Here is a 22330-nt window from a genome sequence, read left to right as displayed (position 1 = left end):
TGTTGGAAAGCTGATAATAGCAAAACCTTTTAAGGTTGTTTTTTCCTCACCTCAGGTCTCGGAGGCTCTCAATCTTCTTCGAAGGTGTGCTCCTTACTACCATGAAGGACACCTTGTGGAGACATGTTTTCAAGAACCCAAGTATGGTAGCTGTTCTTTTGTCCCATCTCACTGCAAACAGTCCAGCATAGTTTTCCAAATTCTACATTTCCTGGTCGATAAAGACTTTCTGGGCCCACAGACAACAGAGTATCAGATTCCGACCCTCAAATATAGTCTTCTGTTTCTACCGGTGGATAAAGGGGAACACATGATGGAGATCTACATGAGGACCCTGAAGGGAAGAGATCTCACATATAAAAATACAACTATTACTGGCATGGATCTTGGACTCAAGCAGTCACTTTTCAAGTATTATCTCGCAAGAGACTCAGTGTTCCCAGTCCTCGCAGTAACTTCCCTTCTCTTCACAATGGCTCTCTATCTCCACTCCCTCTTCTTGGTGGTGTTATCTGTGCTAGCAATCACAGGTTCCCTCTTCACGTCCTATTTCCTCTACAAAGTAGCATTTCGCCTGACTTTCTTCCCCCTGATTAACCTTTCGGCAGCGCTTATTCTCCTGGGAAGTTGCTCCAATCAGGTTTTGATATTTGCCGACTTCTGGAATCTGCAGTTGTCCCAGAAGAACTCAGCCTCCCTAGAGAAGAGAGTGCACAGGGTTTTGCAGGAAATGGGCTATTTGATTCTCGCGTCAGGATTGACCTCCAGTGCAGCTTTTTTCTCTGGTTATCTCAGCAGCATCACGGCTATCAGATGTTTTTCTGTTTATCTGGGCACCGCCTCTTTAGTCAGCTCTCTCTTGGTGCTGGTGTGGCTGCCGTGCGCTTTCATCTTGCGTGAGCACTACACAGAGTCATCCTCTGCATCCGCCCCACTGCAGGGGTGGAAACCCTGTTGCGCCAGAAACCCGGTTGGCTTCTGGAATGAGAGCTCACGCAAGAGATGCCTCTTCACCTTCGGGCAGAAACTGAGAGAGCTGAAACGAGGCCTCGCTGACACGTCTAATATAGTGTTCCTCAAAATCCTGCCGTGTGGAGTGGTGAAGTTCCGCTACATCTGGGTGTGCTGGTTCGCAGTGCTGGCTGCGGGTGGCACGTACATGTCCTGTTTCGACCCGGGAATGAAGCTGCCCACCCTTGACAACACAGTCACTCAGCTTTTCCGCTCCAGCCACCCATTTGAGAGATACGATGCCGAATATCGTCACATGTTTATGTTTGAGAGACAAATGAATGGAGAAGATAAGCCCGTGACGTTGACACTTGTTTGGGGCATCAAACCGACTGATAACGGAAATCCCTTTAACCCCAATAGCAATAGCTCTTTGGTCCTAGACCCAGACTTTACAATGAGCCAACCTGATGCTCAGGTTTGGTTGAGGGACCTTTGTGGACGCGTGCAAAACCAAAGCTTTTACTCAGTGCCGTCCATTGCGGACAAAGACACGACAATAGATAACGTCTGTCTTGTGGACCAGCTCGTACACTGGGTATCTCTCAGAAGGTGCTCAGAGAGTCGTGACGCACGTCGTCATTGCTGTAACGACATCCCCTTCCCATTCCCTGCTGGCATCTTTGAGAGCTGCCTAAGTATGATGTTGGCAGAGAGGTCTGCTGAGGGACATCTGAACGAAGGGGGCGGCCTGTACTTCCAGCCAGATGGCCGCATCGCCGCACCGGTGCTGGCATTCAAAACCACCTATCACCACAGCTTCAATTTCAGCCAAACAAGTGTTTTCTACAGAGAAATCCTGGCGTGGTTTAACAAAGAAATATCAGGAGCTCCGCAAGGGCTGGAGAACGGCTGGTTCATCAGTCAGCTGTCTCTTTTTGACCTACAACAAGCTTTGAGCGCGGAGACATTGGTGGTAGCAGGCACCTCGGTATCTCTAACATTTATTTTGCTTCTCATAACCACCTGGAATATTCCACTAAGTGTGTACGGGACTGTAGCTGTGGGTGGCAGTGTGTTTGTCACCGTCGGTCTGCTGGTCCTCCTGGAGTGGCAGCTTAGTGGGATCGAGGCTCTCTTCATCTCATCAGCAGCCGGGCTCTCTGTTGACTTTGTGGCCAACTACTGTTTTTCCTACTGCTTTGCTCCACATGCAGATAGAATAGGAAAAGTAGCACATTCCACAAAGAGGATGGGGTGTCCTGTAGCAATAGTGTCTGGTGCTTTTTTCTGCACCGGGATGATCATGTTGCCTTCGACGGTGCTGCTCTTCAGAAAATTGGGAATTTTCCTATTTTTGGTGAAATGTGTTGCATGTGGATTTGCCACTTTCTTTTTCCAGTCACTGTGTTGCTTCTTTGGCCCTGAGAGGAACTGTGGCAGGATTCCACTCCCTTGTTTGTCAGACCCGTCTGGTGGGATGATGTCTTCCTGCTCCGGGGCAGAAAAAGGCCCCTCGTCCACTAACGGTGCTTTCGACTCAGCTCGATTTAAAAGGACCTTCAGCAAAGCAGGTGGTTACGCCTACCCCAACCAGAATACGGGGGATCAGATGGTAGCAGGAGGCGGGGCCAGAGAGCCGGAGCAGTACGAGCTGCAGCCTTTGGCCTATCGACTTAGTGACAGCTTTGAGAACAGCACCTGCACCAGCAAGCTGTCCAACAGACCTTCCATGCTTTCTGACGAGATTGAGTACTGCGGTAGCGATGGGGCCTTGGCAGGGGAAACTGGGCAGATTTGCGGTCGTCAAGTACCAGCCGCTCTGCAGACCTCATCTCCGTACAAAGAGCACCTAACAAGATCTGTAGGCCCGGCAAAGGATGACATGACTCATGGCAAGAGGTTGTGTAAATTTTGCCAAGATTCTTCTACAACACTGCAACACTGGACCAATAAAACATTCTCCTCCTCTTCTAGCATGAATGAGACCATAACAAGCCACACTCTTGAAACCACTGACCAGCCATGCCTGTGCCCAGATGAGCAAACAGCAAAAGAGAGATTCCTTCAGGCCTCCTCTCAGTCTGTTAGCTCCTGCGAATTTCTGGATGAGTCTAATGAAACGTGTTTAAGCGACATTGAACCAGGTCCTTCCAACGCTCAGCCAAAGAATGAAAAAGCTCAGTTACAACCGGGACACTTGAATGGTAAAAGAGACACATTACGTCTCTCGCTCAGGGAGACAGTTTACGAGACTTCCCGCAGCAGTCAGACTGAGAATATTGTCATTTTACCCAACAGCAAGCCGGACTTGCCAGACGTTTGGATAAAGAGAGACGGACAACGAGAGGACATGCTTTAACATAAGGAGGGATCACAGTGTGTTGTCTTAATGTTTTTACACAAGTACTTGCAACAACTAAACAACAATCACTTACATAAAACATTGCACTTTCAGAAATGGAGAAATGTGCAACAACAGTCCTTTGCAGTATCAATGCGATGGTTTTACCTATAATTTAATTCAAAGACTAGAAAGTGATATGTTCCCATTTCTTTTTTTTCAAGCCAACTTGTTAAATTACATTCAAAATGAACATATTTTACTTCTGGGTTGGAGCAAGTAAATAATGCTCCCTAAATCGTTTTTTGGGGCGTAGGAATGGCTTCAACTGTATTATAATTGCCCACTGAAATAATAGAGAAACTTGGATCAACCTTTCATAGACTAAAATGGTAAATGGATTATACATGTATAACGCTTTTCTACCTCCAGGTACTCAAAGCGCTTTGATACTATTTCCACATTCACCCATTCACACACTGATGGTGAGAGCTGCCATGTAAGGCGCTAACCACAACCCATCAGGAACAAGGGTGAAGTGTCTTGCCCAAGTACACAAAGCACGTGAGTAGGATAGCGGAAGCTTGGATCGAACCTGGAGGCATCAAGTTGCTGGTGACGGCCGCGCTACTACCCGAGCCACATCGGTTGACTAACCTCAATTCGACTTGTTGGTTAAAACAACGTAAGGTGAAGCAATGAAGAAGGGTAAGGCCACAAATCAGCATTATAGATGTTGTGTGTTCAAGTATGTTAAATGTCAACTAATAGGCTGGTTGGTACAGTAAAGGTATGAGACAAGAGCTTATATTTAAAGTTAGCCTTGTCTTTTTTCAGCAGTGTGCAGTTGTACAACAAACAAATGGTTCAGGGTTCAAGAAAAGGACCAGCAAAACACACTACAAATACAGTGTAACCAGTCCAGTTTGCTTTTTGTGAAGATGATGTGCTTGGTCTTGTGTGGCCATTACAGATGTCTGAAACAGTTTATTCTCGTATCTGTGACCAAAATGGGTGTAATGCAAAAGAAGTATGTGTGGGTCTCTGTGTGGATCAACATGTGCCTATGTTTTTGTAATAAAACAAGACTAACCGCTGACTTTGTTTAAAAAAAAGCCACTTTTGAACAGAAAGCAACTTCATGATCATGCGAAACAAAGAACCAAAAAGGTACAACGACTAAATGTCGTTTGACTGCGGAACCACCTGTGCTGTGTCTGTGTTAGTTTTTGAGGTGTAACTTTAACCAATAATAAATGACAAGGTTTCACAAGAAATTAACAAAGGGATAATTTATTCCAGGCTTGCCTTACTGAAGCCGAAAGAAAAAATGAAAGCACTTCGAATGTTATTGAACAGCTGATATTAACACGAGACTTTATCCCACATTGGAATTTACTTGATTTGCATTATGGGATGTACATTACATAGAAACTAAAAGCACACAGAAAGCAGAAGACTACATAAATAGTGTCACTGTCCAATGATCACCTCATAGGTTACAAGACCATGATTTAATGTTTCTGAGCGATGATTCTAATCACAGGGGTCTTACTTTGTAGAACCAAAGTGTTGCATTTTTGGTTAATGAGTGTGGTATTTCCAGCAGATAATTACAATAATGTATATTCCCAGATAATGTATATTCTGATTAATCAAAATCGAGTTGCTAAATTAGTAACCAAATTACATTATGGATAATTATAATTTTAAGGTAAACTAAATATTGAAATGTTGAGTATCCCTTCATCGTAGAAAACCCAAATTACATTCCATATAACAGATGTCAAACTCAAGGCCAGGGGGTCAGATCTGGCCCGGCACATTATTTTCTATGGCCCTCAAAAGTCTGGAAATAATATGCAAAAATAAAGTACTTACTCTTCTATTACTAAATGTATTTGTTCTTTATATGTAAAGGATGCCATTGCTTATCTTTGAAATTAATACTAGCTAAAAATGCTACAAAATGATATTTTTTAGTTAAAATAGAAAAAAATAACCAAACATCTGCTTGATCTATGATTACAAAGCAAGTTATCCATCAAATTGTACCCAACAGATTTTACAGTAAAAATATATGGCATGACAAAGCTGACATTTCTCTTGAAAAGGAAGTTAACGTGAGACAAGATTTGTCATCAGACAGTGAGTCTATGTCAAGTAAGCCATCAGAGAAAATGGAAAAACAGAACCTACTAAACATACACATAAATTACACCTGGATCAGCCCCTTAAGGTGATGTGCGGAGAGGGAGGGACGAGGGTTCTTGCTTTATTCCACTTCCACCCAGTCCTCTTTGGCCCAGCCAGGCAACTGTGTTGAGTATTCAAAGTCTGGTCCTTTGTAGCGTAAAGCGTGCAGGTACATGAGGAGTTCCTTGTGCGTGGGATCAGCTCGCACTAGTCTGCACTCACTACAAAGATGGTCAATGGTTGTTGGACTACTTGGCAGCAGCTCTTTTTGGTCTCCATGCCATTGGTCTTGAGGTTCTTGGATAGAGGCGTTGTCTTTGCTCTCTTCTGAGGTGGACTGTTCGATGATTTCCCTGCTTTCTCCACTTTTTTCAGTTTCACATGACCCATCATCCAATTTCTTGTCTTTCTCCGTCTCCTTTGAAAAAATGCTCCCTTTGTCAGATAAATTCAAGAGGTGGAGGCTTTCCTGACCCTGATGTTCCTCTACCAGAGCCTTAAGAATCTCCTCATCACTCTTTCCCATCAGTCCACCTTTCCCCCTGTGAGGACCCCAGGCGGAGGAACCATAGATGGGATCATTGAGGATAGGGAAGCCCAGGTACTGAAGGTGCACCCTGATCTGATGGGTGCGGCCCGTAAGAGGCAAACAGCGCACTACGCTGGTCTTCCCGTTAAAGCTCAGCCTTTGGAACACCGTCCGACACTCCTTTCCCTTTGGGTCAACGCGGCACAGTCCGATTTTAAAGGACACAACCAGGATGGGCTCCTCGCAGACGTGTTCACCTTCTGGAAACTCACCTTCCACTCGGCAAACATATTCCTTTTCGAGCTGCCAGAAGGAACACATAAAGTTTTTAAAGAAAAACTCTGAATCCTATCATGCGTGACGAATTGGGAAACAAGCCCCACGGGAGCCTTAAAGAAAGAACATACCTTGCGCTCTCTCACCAGCTGGTCCAGTTTCTTTGACGCCTCCAGTGTCCTGGCAAAGAGCAGCACCCCCGAGGTGAGGCGGTCCAGTCTGTGGACTGTGTGCAGCTCAGACACGCCCCGCTCTTTACCCAGAATGAAAATCACTGTGTTGTGCCGGAAGCGACCGCAAGGGTGGACGGGGATGGAGGCGGGCTTGTCCACTACGAGGACTTCACCATCGTCCACCAGGACCTCCAGGGGCTTGCCCACCACAGGGGGCTCGTGACGATGCACGGTATTCCTCATGTAGTCGTTGTTCTGTCATAGGGACATCGAGGAAAAGTGAACATGGATGTTTTTTATGTCAACTCATTGCAAGGAATAACTTTGTACAATTGAACAGAATTTTGAAAGACGGATGAATATATATACTGTATATACCAGACTATGAGCTGCTACTTTTCCAACGCTTTGCACCCTGTGGCTAAAAAGAACTGTACGACTAATCTATGGATTTTTCTTTGCTAACGGACATAATGTTTTGTTTTCAACGTGGCTCAGTTGGCAGAGCGGCCGTGACAGCAACTTAAGGGTTCCTAGTTTCATCGCCATCTTAGTCACGTCCGTTGTATTTCTTGAGCACGACCCTTCACCCTTGCTCCTGATGGGTCTTGGTTAGGGGCTTGCATGGCAGCTTCCGTCATCAGTGTGTGAATGTGGAAATAGTGTCAACGCGCTTTCAGCTTCCGTCATCAGTGTGTGAATGTGGAAATAGTGTCAACGCGCTTTGAGTACCTTGAAGGTAGAAAAGTGTTATACAAGTATAACCCATTTACCATTTAACTAATAGTTTTCATGTAACACCGACAGAAACATTGAAAAGGTGTTTTGTTCGCTCACCGCAGGTGCTGCGTGTTGAAAATGTATTTCCCGTTTCATTACTTGAACCAGAAGTATGTCCATAGCTTGAAAGCATTGTTAATTCCATGTAACGTTTTTAAATTTTACAATAAATGAAAAAAAAATCTGATTTACTGAACCATCCGATGTGTGACGTCTGCAGGAGGGTTTTCATGCATTTTTGCACATGCTATCGTAATGCAATCAAGCTAATGTCATTAGCATTAGCGAATAAGCTAACATATTTACAAGCCTCTATGTCATACTTGCCAACCCTCCCGATTTTCCAGGGAGACTACCGAATTTCAGTGACCCTCCCGAAAATCTCCCGGGGCAACCATTCTCCCGAATTTCTCCCGATTTCCACCCGGACAAAAATATTGGAGGCATGCCTTTGTGGCACTGCATTTAGCATCCTCTCTCACCTGAAAAGGAAACTATTATATATGTCTCCGTTATCCATAGGTTTCTCTACAACCCATAAAGTAGGCAGGCACGGAGCTATTTCTCAGCGTGTGTTTATTCCAGCCGGCACATTAATACACTGACACACAGCATCCAGATTGCCACCATGCATTGCTTCAAAACTACGGCAAGTAGTAATGTCCAAAAACGTAACAGAGACGAAGCAGAAGAACGAAGAGACATGGCGACAACGAGTAAGAAGAAGTATGCTTGCAAGTGCCAAAAGGATTGGAAACAATTATTTCAGTTCATCCAGGACAGCGCGAAGGGGAAAGGGTATGCTGCCTGCAAATTTTGTAGATCAGACTTCTCCATTGAACACGGTGGCCGAATGGATACACACATTCATGAACGGATTATATGTATATATATATCAGGGTTTCCCACACATTCATTTATTTGTGGCGGCCCGCCACGCAAGAATTACGGCCGCCACAAATAAAAAAATATATATTTAAAAATAAATAAAAAATATTAATTTTTTTCGGCTTTTGACTCGCTTGACCGCTCATAAAAGCAGTGGGACTCTGTCTGTGAATGGAGCTTGTAGTTACATATTATATGAATACATAAATATTATATAAATATGTATATAAATATGTACATAAAGAGTTGTAATTATATTCCAACTCCTCGTTCTTTTTGGTCATCGCCGCCGCCGCTGCCTCCCCCTCCCCATCAAACCCCCACTCCCCCGCCGCCCGACCACACCACCACAAATAGATACCTGACCTGTATATATATATATATATATATATATATATATATATATATATATATACATATATGAATAAAAATTTGGAAAATATATATACCCCCCCGAATTTCTGAGGTCTCAAGGATGGCAAGTATGATTTGAAAGCCAAAATACAGTTGATTTAGAGCTAAAATCAATTAAAATGAATGCAGTGTGATCACCAGCCATACAGGTCACACTGAGGGTGGCCGTATAAACAACTTTAACACTGTTACAAATGTGCGCCACACTGTGAAGCCACACCAAACAAGAATAACAAAAAACATTTCGGAACAACATCTGCACCGTAGCACAACATAAACACAACAGAACCCCTTGCAGCACTAGCTCTTCCGGGACGCTACAATATACACCCCGGCTACCACCAACCCCGCCCCACCCAACCCAGCCCAGCGCCCCCATCTCCCGAATTCGGAGGACTCAAGGTTGGCAAGTATGAACGTAACGCCTGTTTGCATGTGGTGATAGGTTGATTACATACTTGCCAACCTTGAGACCTCAGATTTCGGGAGGTGGGGGGCGTGGTTGGGGGCGTGGTTTGGGCGGTGGGCGTGATTAAGATGGGAGGGGTATAATTCACCAACTCGAGTATTTCATATATATATATATATATATATATATATATATAAATGTATGAAATACTTTAATTTCAGTGAATTCTAGCTATATATATTTATTTTATCCATTAATTTCTGCCGTTTATTCCCTTTGGGGTCGCGGGGGGGGGGGGCGCTGGTGCCTATCTCAGCTACAATCGGGCGGAAGGCGGTGTACACCCTAGACAAGTCGCCACCTTATCGCAGGGTATTTATTTTATCATATATATAAATAAAAGAAATAGTTGAATTTCAGACGGCACCTATCAAATACACAGTAATAAAAACACAGTTCTACTAACTGTACTGTGCTTGCCGGTTACTAAAAAAAAACACAACAACACTTACCTTTCACTATTTGAGTAACTTTTGTTCTGCCATTTGCGTACTGGCGAGAGTCACTCGCATCAGGTGCACAACACCACTTAAATCGTTGGCCAAGCAAAAAGCAACCCCTTAACGCTATAGCCAACATTCACCAGGAGATGGCAACAGACAACATAGAATCACTCTATTACAGACGGCGTCGCCATGGCTGTAACTTTGTTCTTCTGGTTCGTCTCCTTGTGTGTGCAGTTTTTTATTAAAATGTATAGATGTTGTAACGTTATTGGGCAGGCAAGCTGTTTATATAACAGGAAAGCGGACGTGACAACAGGATGTCCCCACTCATGTCCGCATGGAGGGGGCGTGGCCTCCAGCTCCGGCTGAACTTCGGGAGATTTTCGGGAGAAAATTTCTTCGGGAGAGGCGCAGAATTTCGGGAGTCTCCCGGAAAATCCAGGAGGGTTGTCAAGTATGGTTGATTGGCAACACTAAATTGGCCCTAGTGTGTGAATGTGAGTGTGAACGTTGTCTGTCTATCAGTGTTGGCCCTGCAATTAGTGGCCGACTTGTCCAGGGTGTACACCGCTTTCCGCCCGAATGCAGCTGAGATAGGCTCCAGCACCCCCTGCAACGCGCCCAAAAAGGGGCAAGCGGTAGGAAATGGATGGATGAATGCAAAATAAATGAAGTATTCGCGATGACTTACTGACCTTAAGGACCAGAGAAAGGTCCTCCACGGGAATTTCGTTCAGGCGGATGCGACCTTCTTTAGCAGCTTTCAGGTAATACTCAATGGACTCAGTCCGGAATTCTCTCTCGAACACTTCCATAAGGCTCTTCCCTATCCAGCGACCTTTGCAGTAGGTCTTGAAGTCAAAGAAATACGGGCGCACTTTCCGAAGGCCATCTTCAAAGTAGTACGAGGTCTCGTCGAAATGTGCCTGACTGAAACTGACCCCTGGGTTCCGCTTCTGGGGAGGAGGAACATATCTCTCGCCGGGTTTCAGCTTCTTTCCCCCGGCTCCTCTTTGCCGCTTTCTTCCGCTGCCCGCTTCTGGCAGCTCGTCGCTTTTACGTTTGCCGGTTACTTTAGCCTCTTCCACCATGGTCTTCTGTGTCGACACCGGGCTGCTTTCCTCGGCTGTCTCCATGGAAATAATGACTTTATAACGAGGATATGGAATATGGAAACGACACAAATCAATTTTGGCGGCCAACCGCTTCCTAAAAACACTTTTCTGCAAATGACATTTGAAAGAACTGGGAAGAGCACACGGAACTCTGTTTAAATAGTGCCTAGAAGTTTCAAAACGAGTGAAATATGTCAGACAAGCGTGCATCGTCGAGGGGTCTTTCGTATATAGCCTGTCGCACATACGACGTCACTTTGTAGTTTATTTACATAAATGTAGTTTTGCAGTTCAAGTTGCTAGTATTTTACCCATTTACTATAGAATATATTGCATTTGGAATATTTATGAAAGAAAGCAACCGAGAAAAGTTTATTACGTGGGATCAGTTTCAAAGCTGTCTCTATGGTTTGTGAAGCCCTTTAAAGCATTTGCGATTAAGGGCTATCTAAATAAACTTTGATAGATTAAAAATGATCTTTTCATACATAAAAGTAAAGTGAAACTCAAATCATCCCATTTTTTTTCACTTTTTGGAAAATGTCAAAATATAAAAGCCCTTAAGTTAATGTTTTTACTGAAAATGTATATATATATATATATATACGTAAATAACAGAGAGAAGCACATTTTTTATGTTATTCATCTCATTTCTCTATTATTTTTACTTTCGTTAACATTTTTTGTTTGTATGTGAATTATATTTATTTAATTTTATTTTATAATGCTTTGTAACTTTCTAAACCTATTTCAAGTCTTACTGTACGTATATTGATTGTTTTATGTTCAATTGTTTAATAAAATAAAATAAAAAAATAAACACGTTTTACAACTTACAATACAATGTATTACATTTCAAATATTTATAAAGGACAACCTAGAAATGCCCCGCGACCCCAAAAGGGAATAAGCGGTAGAAAATGGATGGATGGAACCTAGAAATGGTGACTTTTATTATTTTCTTGCTAGGATTTAAAAAAATAAAACTCAATTTCCTCATTGGATCAATGATTTTAAAAGATTAGTTAAAACTTGGACAATTTTAAATTGTAGGAAAGCCCTCAAATTATTGTCTTTTATATATATCTTTTATTTGTGATTGTTTATAAAGAAATTGTTATTTTTTTGTTGTTTTAAATTTGTATGTTTTTTATTAATTTCTGAGTTGTTTAGCCTGATGCAAATGGTTGGTTTGCATGAAAGTGTCTCATTTTGTTTGTAGATTCACTAAAACATTTTACTCAAAATTTATAAGACTTAATTTGCAATTATTTTATTGTTTTGTTCTGTACTTGTACTATTTTTTATGACATATTCAAATAGATAAAACATCTTACAATAAAATCCCTGTTTTGTAAATACAACAATAAAATATCAGTGAGTCAAATACTAAACAGTACCTAATACAAACTCAAAGACACAAGTGCAAAAGTAATATTTAATGAAAATATAATCATTTACATTTGATTTTTTCAGTGTGGATTAAAACACTCAGTTACAAGGTGGGTAAGCTATATCAATACTGACAATATTTATGAAATATCACTATATATGCCCTTATTAGTGTGCAGTTTAATTTGATTTTATGTGTGTAGCTTATGTCGCATATGCAGTGTGACAGTTGTTTCTAACAAATCTGATCAAACATAACATATATTTTTGAACAAATCATGTTATGGCACAATCTCAGCAGCATATTTTACATAGTAATGTAGATATACTGTATGTAAAAAACACTTGTAGGCCTGAAATATAATTAATTTTAAGCTTCTGTAGTTGTTATTGCGTGGCTTGTTTTGCGCTTTGCTGTTGCAGTTCAGGCTCTTGGCACACTAGCTTAAACTATTCAAACTCCAACATTCGTCAGAAAAAACAAACGCACACAGTTATTACTTATTTAGACGCTCACTGTTATTGCACTCTTGGAAGACAGAAGAGGCAAACAGAAATCCTCCTTGTGCAAAAGGAAACATGGGGCTGAAGGCATGCAGCAGCAGCGCCCCCTCCCACAGTGGAAATATTACTGCAGTCAGAGCTCGTCTCTAGGAAGAGAATGACAGTCAATGTAAGTTTGAGTCATTATCATCATGATGACTACGCCTCATCGAGGTTGTGTGAAAAGACAATTATGGCTTATTTGTGTTGAGTTATACCCGGGCCATTGTCGCCTCTTGTCTGTCAAGGGGACGTAAACAACTCCCATCAGAGCTCTTTTGAGGAAGGTACCGTCACTCTGGCGGTCGTATTGTTCGAGCACCTGACTGCCGCCATCGGGGCCCACAGGGAGCACCAACCGTCCGCCAGGCTTCAGCTGCTCCAAGAGCTTTCCAACAAAAAATAATAAAGAACATATCTCAAAACTTTACAATTCAAACCAATCTACACAAAAAGACCTCAATACAATAACTATGCACAATACAATAATCCCTTGTTTATCGCTGTTAACTGTTCCGTATATTAAACAAATTTCCTTAAAGAAAATAATTATTAATTATAAATCTAATATTTTCTTAGCGAGAGCATTAAAGGGGAACATTATCACCAGACCAATATAAGCCTCAATATATACCTTGATGTTGCAAAAAAAGACCAAATGTTTTTTTAACCGATTTCCGAACTCTAAATGGGTGAATTTTGGCGAATTATACGCCTTTCTGTTTATCGCTCTCGGAGCGATGATGTCACAACGTTTTGTCAAACACATTATACACATCGAGTCAAATCAGCTCTGTTATTTTCCATTTTTTGACTGTTTTCCGGTACCTTGGAGACATCATAGATAGATAGATAGATAGATAGATAGATAGTACTTTATTGATTCCTTCAGGAGAGTTCCTTCAGGAAAATTAAAATTCCAGCAGCAGTGTACAGAGTTGAGATCAATTTAAAGAAAAAAGTAAAAAGTAAATAATGGGGGTTTAAAAGGAAACAAAATAGAGAAATATTACAAAAAGAATAAAAACAATGGGAATAACAATATAACAGTAAAATAAGAATATAACAAGACAAAGTAGGCAGTAGTGACCATGTTATGAAAATGTATTGCACTGTTAATGTTTTGCATCCCCTGTCATCCTAATACCCCCCGTCCCCCGTCCCAGAGAGGAGTTGTACAGTCTAATGGCGTGTGGGACAAAGGAGTTCTCATGCCTCTTTGGTGTGTTGTCGGAGGGTTTAACAACATGATCGGGGACGGATTCAAGTTGATTTACGTAGAATGTGCATCGATTAGCACTGCATGCTAATCAATGCTAACATGCTATTTACCGGCGATGCTAAGGCAGACATGGCACAGAGATGTATGGATAACCTGCAGATGCATTTCCAACGATAAAGTCAACGAAATCACAAAGGTGAGTTTTTTTATGTTATTGACTTATGTGCTAATCAGACATATTTGGTCGCGGCATGACTGCCAGCTAATCGATGCTAACATGCTATTTAGGCTAGCTGTATGTACATTTGAAACTATATTTACATCCAGCGTTTCCCTCCACCCACATTTAATGCCAAACAAAGACTTACGAATCGACGGATTTAAGTTGATCCAGTGTCACAAGATGGGAAAGTCCCGAACGTTTGGTCTGCACATTTTACCGGCGATGCTAAGGCAGACATGGCCGAATAGCGTCAATAGCTATTCGCTCAATAGCTTCAGTTTCTTCTTCAGTTTTGTTTTCCCTATCTGCCTCCATACTCCAACCATCCGTTTCAATACATGCATAATCTGTTGAATCGCTTAAGCCGCTGAAATCCGAGTCTGAATCCGAGGTAATGTCGCTATATCTTGCTGTGCTATCCGCCTGGATAGCATGTATATCACTGGATGCTGCCTGAGGCTGAGCCAATCAGTGGCCACAATACTGAACAGCACAATCTGATTGGTTTGGCCTCATCTAATGGCCAATACTACTGTAGTATTTATATTGTATAGAACAGAAAGTTTGTTCATATTACACCTATACTGGCTTCCTGTCCACTTAAGAGGTGACTTTAAGGTTTTACTACTTAAGTATAAAATACTACACGGTCTAGCTCCATCCTATCTTGCTGATTGTATTGTAACATATGTCCCGGCTACAAATCTGCGTTCTAAAAACTCTGGTTTAGTCGTGATACCCAGAGCCTAAAAAACGTCTGTGGGCTATAGACCGTTTTCTATTCGGGCTCCAGGGCTCTGGAATGCCCTCCCGATACCAGTTAGACATGCTACCTCAGTAGAAGCATTTAAGTCCCATCTTAAAACTCATTTGTGTACACTAGACTTTAAACAGATCCCCCTTTTAAACCAGTTGATCTGCCGTCTCTTTTCTGCTCTGCCCCCCTCTCCTACGTGGAGAGGTTATTAGGTGACCACAGATGAACAGCTAGCTGTTCAAAGTCGGGACCTGGAGTTGACCACTCATCTTTGCATCAGTTGGGGACGTCTCTGCATTAATTACTTGTCTCCATTCAAAATGATCCCCTGCTGACTCCACTATGGACTGGACTCTCACACTATTAACTAGATCCACTCGACGTCCATTGTACCGGTCGCCCAGGGAGTGGGGGTCCCCATATCTGCGGTCCCCTCCAAGGTTTCTCATTGTATCCGATTGGGTTGAGTTTTTTCTTGCCCTGATGTGGGATCTGAGCTGAGGATGTTGTAGCCTGTGCAGCACTTGGAGACACTTGTGATTTAGGGCTATATAAATAAACTTTGATTGATTGATTGATTGATTGATGATATTTTTAATTTAGCCATTTTATGCTTAATTTAGGGAAAAATGTTACAGACAGTAGTCCCCAAAATACGGCCCAAGGGAAGTCCCGAGTAAAAAACAATAAATTAAAAAAAGGTAGTGTATTTTAGTTTCAAAATGCCAGAAAGCAGACATACCGCCTTAGGAATGGTGGCTGCAGCTGCACCGACGTGAATAGCGTCATACGGCGCTCCCTCTGGGTACCCGAGCCTTCCGTCTCCCACTGTAGTCACACATATTGTAGGTATTACCTCTAATAACGAGAAGTGACTTTGAAGAAAGAGGTCTGCTCACTCACCAACAAGTCGGATGCGTCCAGAGGAGATAAGTTCCGGGTCATCAGCTTGGACGTTTTTTATTGAACTTTGAACCAGCTCGTCAATGTGTTCAACTCCCACCACTCTGCCGCTCTTACCTGTCTGCACGCACAAGAGCCGGGCAGCCAGTGAGTGAACCCTAATCCTCGCGCTACTTACCATTCGTGCAAAGCAGGCCGTGAGATATCCGCTTCCTGAGCCCACGTCCAAGGCCGACGCCCCTTCAGTGAGTTTGTCGCTCAGCAGCTCTAAGGCATGCGCGTGCTGTCACCAGACATCAGGACATTCAGAAAACAATGTTTTTAAATAACTTGTCATCCACTACTTACCAATAGGGATAGGTACATTTGAATCAATACGCTACTAATTCCCGATACCTGGAAATTGATGCCAATTTTCAGTAATTTTGTGTGTATTAATAAATGTTAATGGTTTGATAATAAAAAATTAGATGGCAGTACAGCATGGGCTATCTGTGGCAGCACAATTAATCGACATCAAGGTTTTAAAAAGTGTGCTAAAACACTGCAAGAGGTTTTTTTTTTCTCCTGCCATCACCGACGACATGACAGAATGACAGACATGTCGGTCTACCAAAGTTGTTAATTGTCACGTTTGCTCGTCTCTCGCTTCAAACAGGGAGAAAGAGAATTCTCTCTCTGCATCACTCAAAACAGCTGAGCGCATTTATTTAATAGTAGAATGAAATAAACACAGCGAGTCCTATTTTTAGTCATTCACAATCTTGGTTTCGATGAGCGGAGAGCGGGGCGCCTGCTTGACACACACAGGAAGCCCAGACAGCCTTGGCACTGACGAAGATAGAAAAAATATGATTATAAGGCCGAATGTTCTGTTTCAGATTGGAAGGGCAATATGAGCCCATCAACATGGACGAACGAACGAGAAAGCCGTGATCATGTGATGGTAATGAACAGAAAGACAACATCCGACCCAGTTTTCCAACTGGGAAAAATTAACTTGAATATGTTCATTATTTATTAAGTTAAAGTTTTGCCTGCAGAAATAAAGTTTATTTTTTTGTTTGTTTATTTATTTAGTATAACAACATTAGTTATCTTTCAATTATAGTAGAGTGGTAAACAATTATCCAGTAATGAGAGACACAAGTTTATATCATTTTAAAAAGTTACTTGCATTATTATTATATATTATTATTGCATTATATTATGACAACTGTGTAGTTTTTATTGGTTATTTCTTCAGTGCAAGAGCATAATGTACACAAAAGTTCGGAGTCCGTCTGCATAAAACAAAAGCAATATTATTGCAATTTGTTTTAATGTTTGGCATCCCGAGACAAGGATGCCAAAAGTAACATGTCTTCCTTCACTCGTTATTTTCAGTTTTATGCATTATGTAAAAAATATACAAATCGCAATTCAAATCGCAATCACAATTTTGAAAAGAAAATCGCAATTAGGTTTTTTTCAAAATAGTGCTGACCTATTGTCTAACATGGAAGCAACTTTTTTCCAGAAAGCTGGATGTGTTATGTTGTGCCCCAACAAACAATTTATAATGCAAATATTGTGCTTACTACACGCCAGCTGTTTGATTGCAACATTCATCTTAGTTCTGTTTTTTATTACCAAGATTGGAGGTGTTGAAATATCAATGTAAATTCGCTCATGGTCATACTAGCCTGTCTGTGGCAAATCCAGGCTATCCAGTATTTACATTTTCCCGAGGGAACTCTTCTGAAGGAATCAATAAAGTATTATCTATCTATGTATCTATCTATCTATGAAGCTAGCACATTTTAAAGAGTGAACTCTTGCTGTACGTGAGCGTTTTCTACTTATTTTGCTGGTGTTGAAAATTGTAACAATACTTGGAAGGAGTTTGGCTGAGTTCGCCCTAAGTGCTGCTTGAGTGACTGTTTCCTTGAGTCGGCTTTTAGTCTGAAACCGTACGTGACGTCACATGCAACAAAAGTTATCGAAATATGGCACTGGTTGATTTTACGCAAATCAATACCCGGTAATACTGGGGGAATTCAGTCGGTGCCTATAAAAAGTACCAAAGTGTAAAACCCCTGCCGACTTACCATGTGTGGTGCACTGATGGTGGCCCTAAAGCCTGTGATGAGAAACAAACAAACTGTCACATTCAACGACACAGCAAAGTGTATAAAAGAAAACATGCAGCGGACCTATGGACTGTGGAGAGTCTGCATATGGGTAATCTCTGGAGTAGATTCCTCTGTCTGTGGCCAGCATGGCATCAAACACTCGGACACTGTGGATCACACCGTGATCTGTGGGAGCAAATAGACCGCTCTTTGATTACTCTGATGTGGCTCAGCTGCATACTTGCCGACCCACCTGATTTTTTCCGAAAGGTTTACGGATTTTAGTGCCTCTCCCAGGAACATTCTCCGATGTTCACCCGGACAACAATATTGAGGGTGTGCCGTGACGGCAGTGCCTTGAACGTCCTCTAAAACATGTCGTCGCGCCCGCTTTTACATCATGCTATCAGCGTACCAGCCAGTCATATGTAATATACGAACTTTATTGACACACGGAAGTGACTGCAAGGCATACTTGGTCAACAGCCATAGAGGTTACACTGAGGATTGTTATATAAACAACTTCAACACTTTTACTAATATGCGCCACACTATGAACCCACACTATACAAGAATGACAAACACATTTTGGGAGAACATCCGCACTGTAACACAACTTAAAAGCACAACAGAACAACTACCCATAATTCCATGCATCCCTAACTCTTCTGGGCTACATTATACACCCCGCTACCACCAAACCCCCTCCCTCAACCCCGCCTACCTCAACCGACGCACGGATGGGGGGGGGTGTATAATGTAGCCCGGAAGAGTTAGGGATGCGTGGGATTCTGGGTACTTGTTCTGTTGGGTTACGGTGCGGATATTCTCTCAAAATGTGTTTGTTATTCTTGTTTGGTGTGGGTTCACAGTGTGGCGCATATTAGTAAGAGTGTTAAAGTTGTTTAAATGGGCATCTTCAGTGTGACATGTATGGCTGTTGAAAAAGTATGCCTTGCAGTCTCTTGAGTGTGTCTGCAGAAGCCACATACAACATGTGACTGGGCTGGGGAGTAGTTTGTTCAGGTTGTAGAGGACGCTAAAGGCAGTGCCATCATATCATGACCTTATTATTAGATTAGATTAGATTAGATAGTACTTTGTTTATTCCTTCAGGAGAGTTCCTTCGGGAAAATTAAAATGTTGTTGCTGGGGTAAAAATCCGCAGACATTCGAGGTAATAGTTGCTCTGAAATTCGGTTGATGCTGTCAAGCGTCACTCATATAAAACTCGCGGGCCGCACTAACATTCAATTTTCATATTAAGGTGCCGGCCGTGTGTCTGAGACCCCTGGTTAACACATAGCACAAAGCGAAAAAAAAACTCTGTATGCAGTGTTATTTAATTTTAAATTTCAAAAGAGTTTTGTGGCACCTATTGTTTACTCTATTTTGTGAAACGGGTCAAAATGGTTCTTTGAGTGGTAAAGGTTGCCGACCCCTGAAATAGACTGTCTGACTGTGTATCATCAATAAAAACCACCAACAAATGCATTAAAAAAAGGTTAAAGTACCAACGATTGTCACACACACACTCGGTATGGTGAGATTGCATTTGACCCATCCCCTTGTTCACCCCCTGGGAGGTGAGGGGAGCAGTGAGCTGCAGCGGTGGCCGCGCCCGGTAATCATTTTGGTGATTTAACCCCCAATTCCAACCCTTGATGCTGAGTGCCAAGCAGGGAGGTAATGGGTCCCATTTTTTATAGTCGTTGGTATGACAGCTACCTCTAAGTCTGGTCATGAGCTCTTGGTGCGTTTTGCCACTGGACATCCAAGCCATGGTCCGAGACAGCAGCACCCCCATTGGGACCGCCACTGCAACAAGACGCAACGCAGCTCGCATCTCCTACACCGGATCTCCCTGCGGGGGACATGACATGTCACACCTGGGCAAAAGCAACCAAAGTACGGTAAGTTGATGAACATCAAAACAATTTGTTAATATACCCTTAGAGCAGGGGTCACCAACCTTTTTGAAACCAAGAGCTACTTCTTGGGTACTGATTAATGCGAAGGGCTACCAGTTTGATACGCACTTAAATAAATTGCCAGAAATAGCCAATTTGCTAAATTTACCTTTAATAAATAAATCTATACATATAAAAAAATTGGTATTTCAGTCTGTCATTCCGTCGTACATTTTTTTTCCTTTCACGGAAGTTTTTTTGTAGAGAATAAATGATGAAAAAAACACTTAATTGAACGGTTTAAAAGAGGAGAAAACACGAAAAAAATGAACATTTAATTTTGAAACATAGTTTATCTTCAATTTCGACTCTTTAAAATTCAAAATTCAACCGAAAAAAATTAAGAGAAAAACTAGCTCATTCGAATCTTTTTGAAAAAATTTAAAAATTTATGGAACATCATTAGTAATTTTTCCTGATTAAGATTAATTTTACAATTTTTATGACATGTTTTAAATAGTTTAAAATCCAATCTCCACTTTGTTATAATATATAACAAATTGGACCAAGCTATATTTCTAACAAAGACAAATCATTACTAAAAATTTCAAAGAAATTCAAAAGACTTTGAAATAAGATTTAAATTTGATTCTACAGATTTTCTAGATTAGCCAGAATCATATTTTGGAATTTTAATCATAATTAGTTTGAAGAAATATTTCACAAATATTCTTCGTCATAAAAACAGAAGCTAAATTGAAGAATTAAATTAATATGTATTTATTATTCTTTACAATAAATTAAAAAAAACTTAAACATTGAATTAAATTTTCAGGAAAGAAGAAGGAATTTAAAAGGTATATGTGTTTAAAAATCCTAAAATAATTTTTAAGGTTGTATTTTTTCTCAAAAATTGTCTTTCTGAAAGTTATAAGAAGCAAAGTAAAAAAATAAATGAATTTATTTAAACAAGTGAAGATCAAGATTTTAAAATATTTTCTTGGATTTTCAAATTTTATTTGAGTTTTGTCTCTCTTAGAATTAAAAATGTTGAGCAAAGCGAGACCAGCTTGCTAGTAAATAAATAACATTTAAAAAATAGAGGCAGCTCACTGGTAAGTGCTGCTATTTGAGCTATTTTTAGATCAGGCCACCGGGCTACTCATCTGGTCCGTACGGGCTACCTGGTGCCCGCGGGCACCGCGTTGGTGACTCCTGCCTTAGAGCAAGTTGGGGCTTATCAGTTTAATTAAAATTCCATACACGAGCAGTAAAATTCCGTAGTCGTATTTTAAACTAAATATTATCGAATAGGGGGCTTCACGGTGGCAGAGGGGTTAGTGTGTCTGCCTCACAATACAAAGGTCCTGAGTGGTCAGGGTTCAATCCCGGACACGGGATCTTTCTGTGTGGAGTTTGCATGTTCTCCCCGTGAATGCGTGGGTTCCCTGCGGGTACTTCGGCTTCCTCCCACTTCCAAAGACATGCACCTGGGGATAGGTTGATTGGCAACACTAAATGGTCCCTAGTGCAGTGTTTTTCAACCTTTTTTGAGCCAAGGCACATTATTGCGTTGGAAAAATGCGGAGGCACACCACCAGCAGAAATCACTAAAAAGCGAAACTCAGTTGACAGTAAAAAGTCGTCGTCGCAATTGTTGGATATGACTTTAAAGCATAACCAAGCATGCATCACTATAGCTCTTGTCTCAAAGTAGGTGTACTAGCACCACCTGTTACATCACATCCTGACTTATTTTCACTTTTTTGCTCTTTTCCTGTGTGTAGTGTTTTATTTCTTGTTTTGCGCTCCTATTTTGGTGGTGTTTTCTCTTTTTTTGGTATTTTCCTGTCGCAGTTTCATGTCTTTCTTTGGGCAATATTTTTACTTTGTTTGAGCAATCAAGAATATTTCAGTTGTTTTTATCGTTCTTTGCGGGGACATTGTTGATCGTCATGTCATGTACGGATGTACACTGTGGACGCCGTTTTTGCTCCACAGTAAGTCTTTGCTGTCGTCCAGCACTCTGTTTTTGTTTACTTTGTAGCCAGTTCAGTTTTTGTTTTGTTCTGCATAGCCTTCCCTAAGCTTCAATGCCTTTTCTTAGCGGCACCCACCTTCTGTTTATTTTTGGTTTAAACATTAAACACATTTTTACCTGCACACTGGCTCCTGCTCTAGACAACGCATACACTCAACAACATCACATCATTTGCAGACTATAATTACTGCTTTACAAACGATATTTTTAACCCAAATAGGTGAAACTAGATAATCTCCCACGGCACACCAGACTGTATCTCACGGAACATTAGTGTGCCGCGGCACAGTGGTTGAAAAACACTGCCTAGTGTGTGAATGTGAGTGTGAATGTTGTCTGTCCATCTGTGTTGGCCCTGCGATGAGGTAGCGACTTTTCCAGGGTGTACACCACCTTCCGCCCAATTGTAGCTGAGATTTGCACCAGAATAAGCGGTAAGAAATGGATGGATGGTTAGATTATCGCATAGGATGACTCAAGAGCAATTGTTTACCTGAGCTGAGACGAGTAGGCTTACTTCCGGGTTGTTCCTCGCTTCGCCAATCAACTGCAGCAATTTCAATCGGAAGTCAAAATAAGCCAATTGAAATATTGCTAGATTTGACCGACATATGTAACGTCCAATCATTAGTCACTTAAAACGA

The 22330-nt window shown here is 41.5% G+C and overlaps 3 protein-coding genes across 6 annotated transcripts in view; 1 reads left to right on the top strand and 2 right to left on the bottom strand.

Annotated features, from left to right (window-relative positions):
* disp2 (dispatched RND transporter family member 2) overlaps nucleotides 1-5903 on the top strand; it is a 35868-nt gene extending 29965 nt beyond the window's left edge. The window contains exon 10 of the mRNA XM_061895843.1: nucleotides 56-5903. Coding sequence (XP_061751827.1) covers nucleotides 56-3313 — 3258 coding nt within the window. The 3' untranslated portion in view covers nucleotides 3314-5903. The remainder of the gene's footprint in view (nucleotides 1-55) is intronic.
* On the bottom strand, nucleotides 4573-10833 carry rpusd2 (RNA pseudouridine synthase domain containing 2). The gene is made up of 3 exons (XM_061895844.1): nucleotides 10162-10833; nucleotides 6428-6724; nucleotides 4573-6323 (listed from the first exon to the last, which is right to left on the bottom strand). Exons 1-3 carry the CDS (start codon nucleotides 10825-10827, stop codon nucleotides 5571-5573), a joined length of 1716 nt encoding a protein of 571 aa, XP_061751828.1. The 5' UTR covers nucleotides 10828-10833; the 3' UTR covers nucleotides 4573-5570.
* Nucleotides 10834-12005: 1172 nt separating this feature from the next.
* pcmtl (l-isoaspartyl protein carboxyl methyltransferase, like) lies at nucleotides 12006-22249 on the bottom strand. 4 transcript variants are annotated; one of them, XM_061895837.1, is made up of 8 exons: nucleotides 22180-22249; nucleotides 19464-19599; nucleotides 17817-17921; nucleotides 17712-17743; nucleotides 15622-15904; nucleotides 15461-15546; nucleotides 12735-12904; nucleotides 12006-12623 (listed from the first exon to the last, which is right to left on the bottom strand). In XM_061895837.1, the coding sequence occupies exons 2-8, from the start codon at nucleotides 19579-19581 to the stop codon at nucleotides 12611-12613; spliced, it is 807 nt and encodes a 268-aa protein (XP_061751821.1). In that variant the 5' UTR covers nucleotides 19582-19599; nucleotides 22180-22249; the 3' UTR covers nucleotides 12006-12610. The 4 variants fall into 4 exon arrangements, with proteins under 4 accessions (XP_061751821.1, XP_061751822.1, XP_061751823.1 ...); XM_061895838.1 differs by having other exon boundaries at nucleotides 19464-19624; nucleotides 22180-22234; XM_061895839.1 differs by lacking the exon at nucleotides 22180-22249 and having other exon boundaries at nucleotides 15622-15742; nucleotides 15800-15904; nucleotides 19464-19605.
* Nucleotides 22250-22330: the final 81 nt, after the last annotated feature.

Source organism: Nerophis ophidion, linkage group LG03 (genome assembly GCF_033978795.1).
Source record: "Nerophis ophidion isolate RoL-2023_Sa linkage group LG03, RoL_Noph_v1.0, whole genome shotgun sequence".
NCBI lineage: Eukaryota > Metazoa > Chordata > Actinopteri > Syngnathiformes > Syngnathidae > Nerophis > Nerophis ophidion.
The sequence above is the reverse complement of the archived record's forward strand: the minus strand, read 5'-3'. Positions and strand labels throughout refer to the sequence as shown.

What these genes read in the sequence shown, in the direction of transcription:
- pcmtl (XM_061895837.1), bottom strand. Translation starts at nt 19,581, where the DNA reads ATGCGAGCTGCGTTGCGTCTTGTTGCAGTGGCGGTCCCAATGGGGGTG. An exon ending in GCTCATGACCAGACTTAGAG is followed by an intron (nt 17,922 to 19,463) that starts GTAGCTGTCATA and finishes TTGCTCCCACAG; the next exon opens with ATCACGGTGTGATCCACAGT. An exon ending in TGGACGCATCCGACTTGTTG is followed by an intron (nt 15,547 to 15,621) that starts GTGAGTGAGCAG and finishes GTGTGACTACAG; the next exon opens with TGGGAGACGGAAGGCTCGGG.
- rpusd2 (XM_061895844.1), bottom strand. Translation starts at nt 10,827, where the DNA reads ATGTGCGACAGGCTATATACGAAAGACCCCTCGACGATGCACGCTTGT. An exon ending in ACCTTTCTCTGGTCCTTAAG is followed by an intron (nt 6,725 to 10,161) that starts GTCAGTAAGTCA and finishes TCCCTATGACAG; the next exon opens with AACAACGACTACATGAGGAA. An exon ending in AGCTGGTGAGAGAGCGCAAG is followed by an intron (nt 6,324 to 6,427) that starts GTATGTTCTTTC and finishes TCCTTCTGGCAG; the next exon opens with CTCGAAAAGGAATATGTTTG.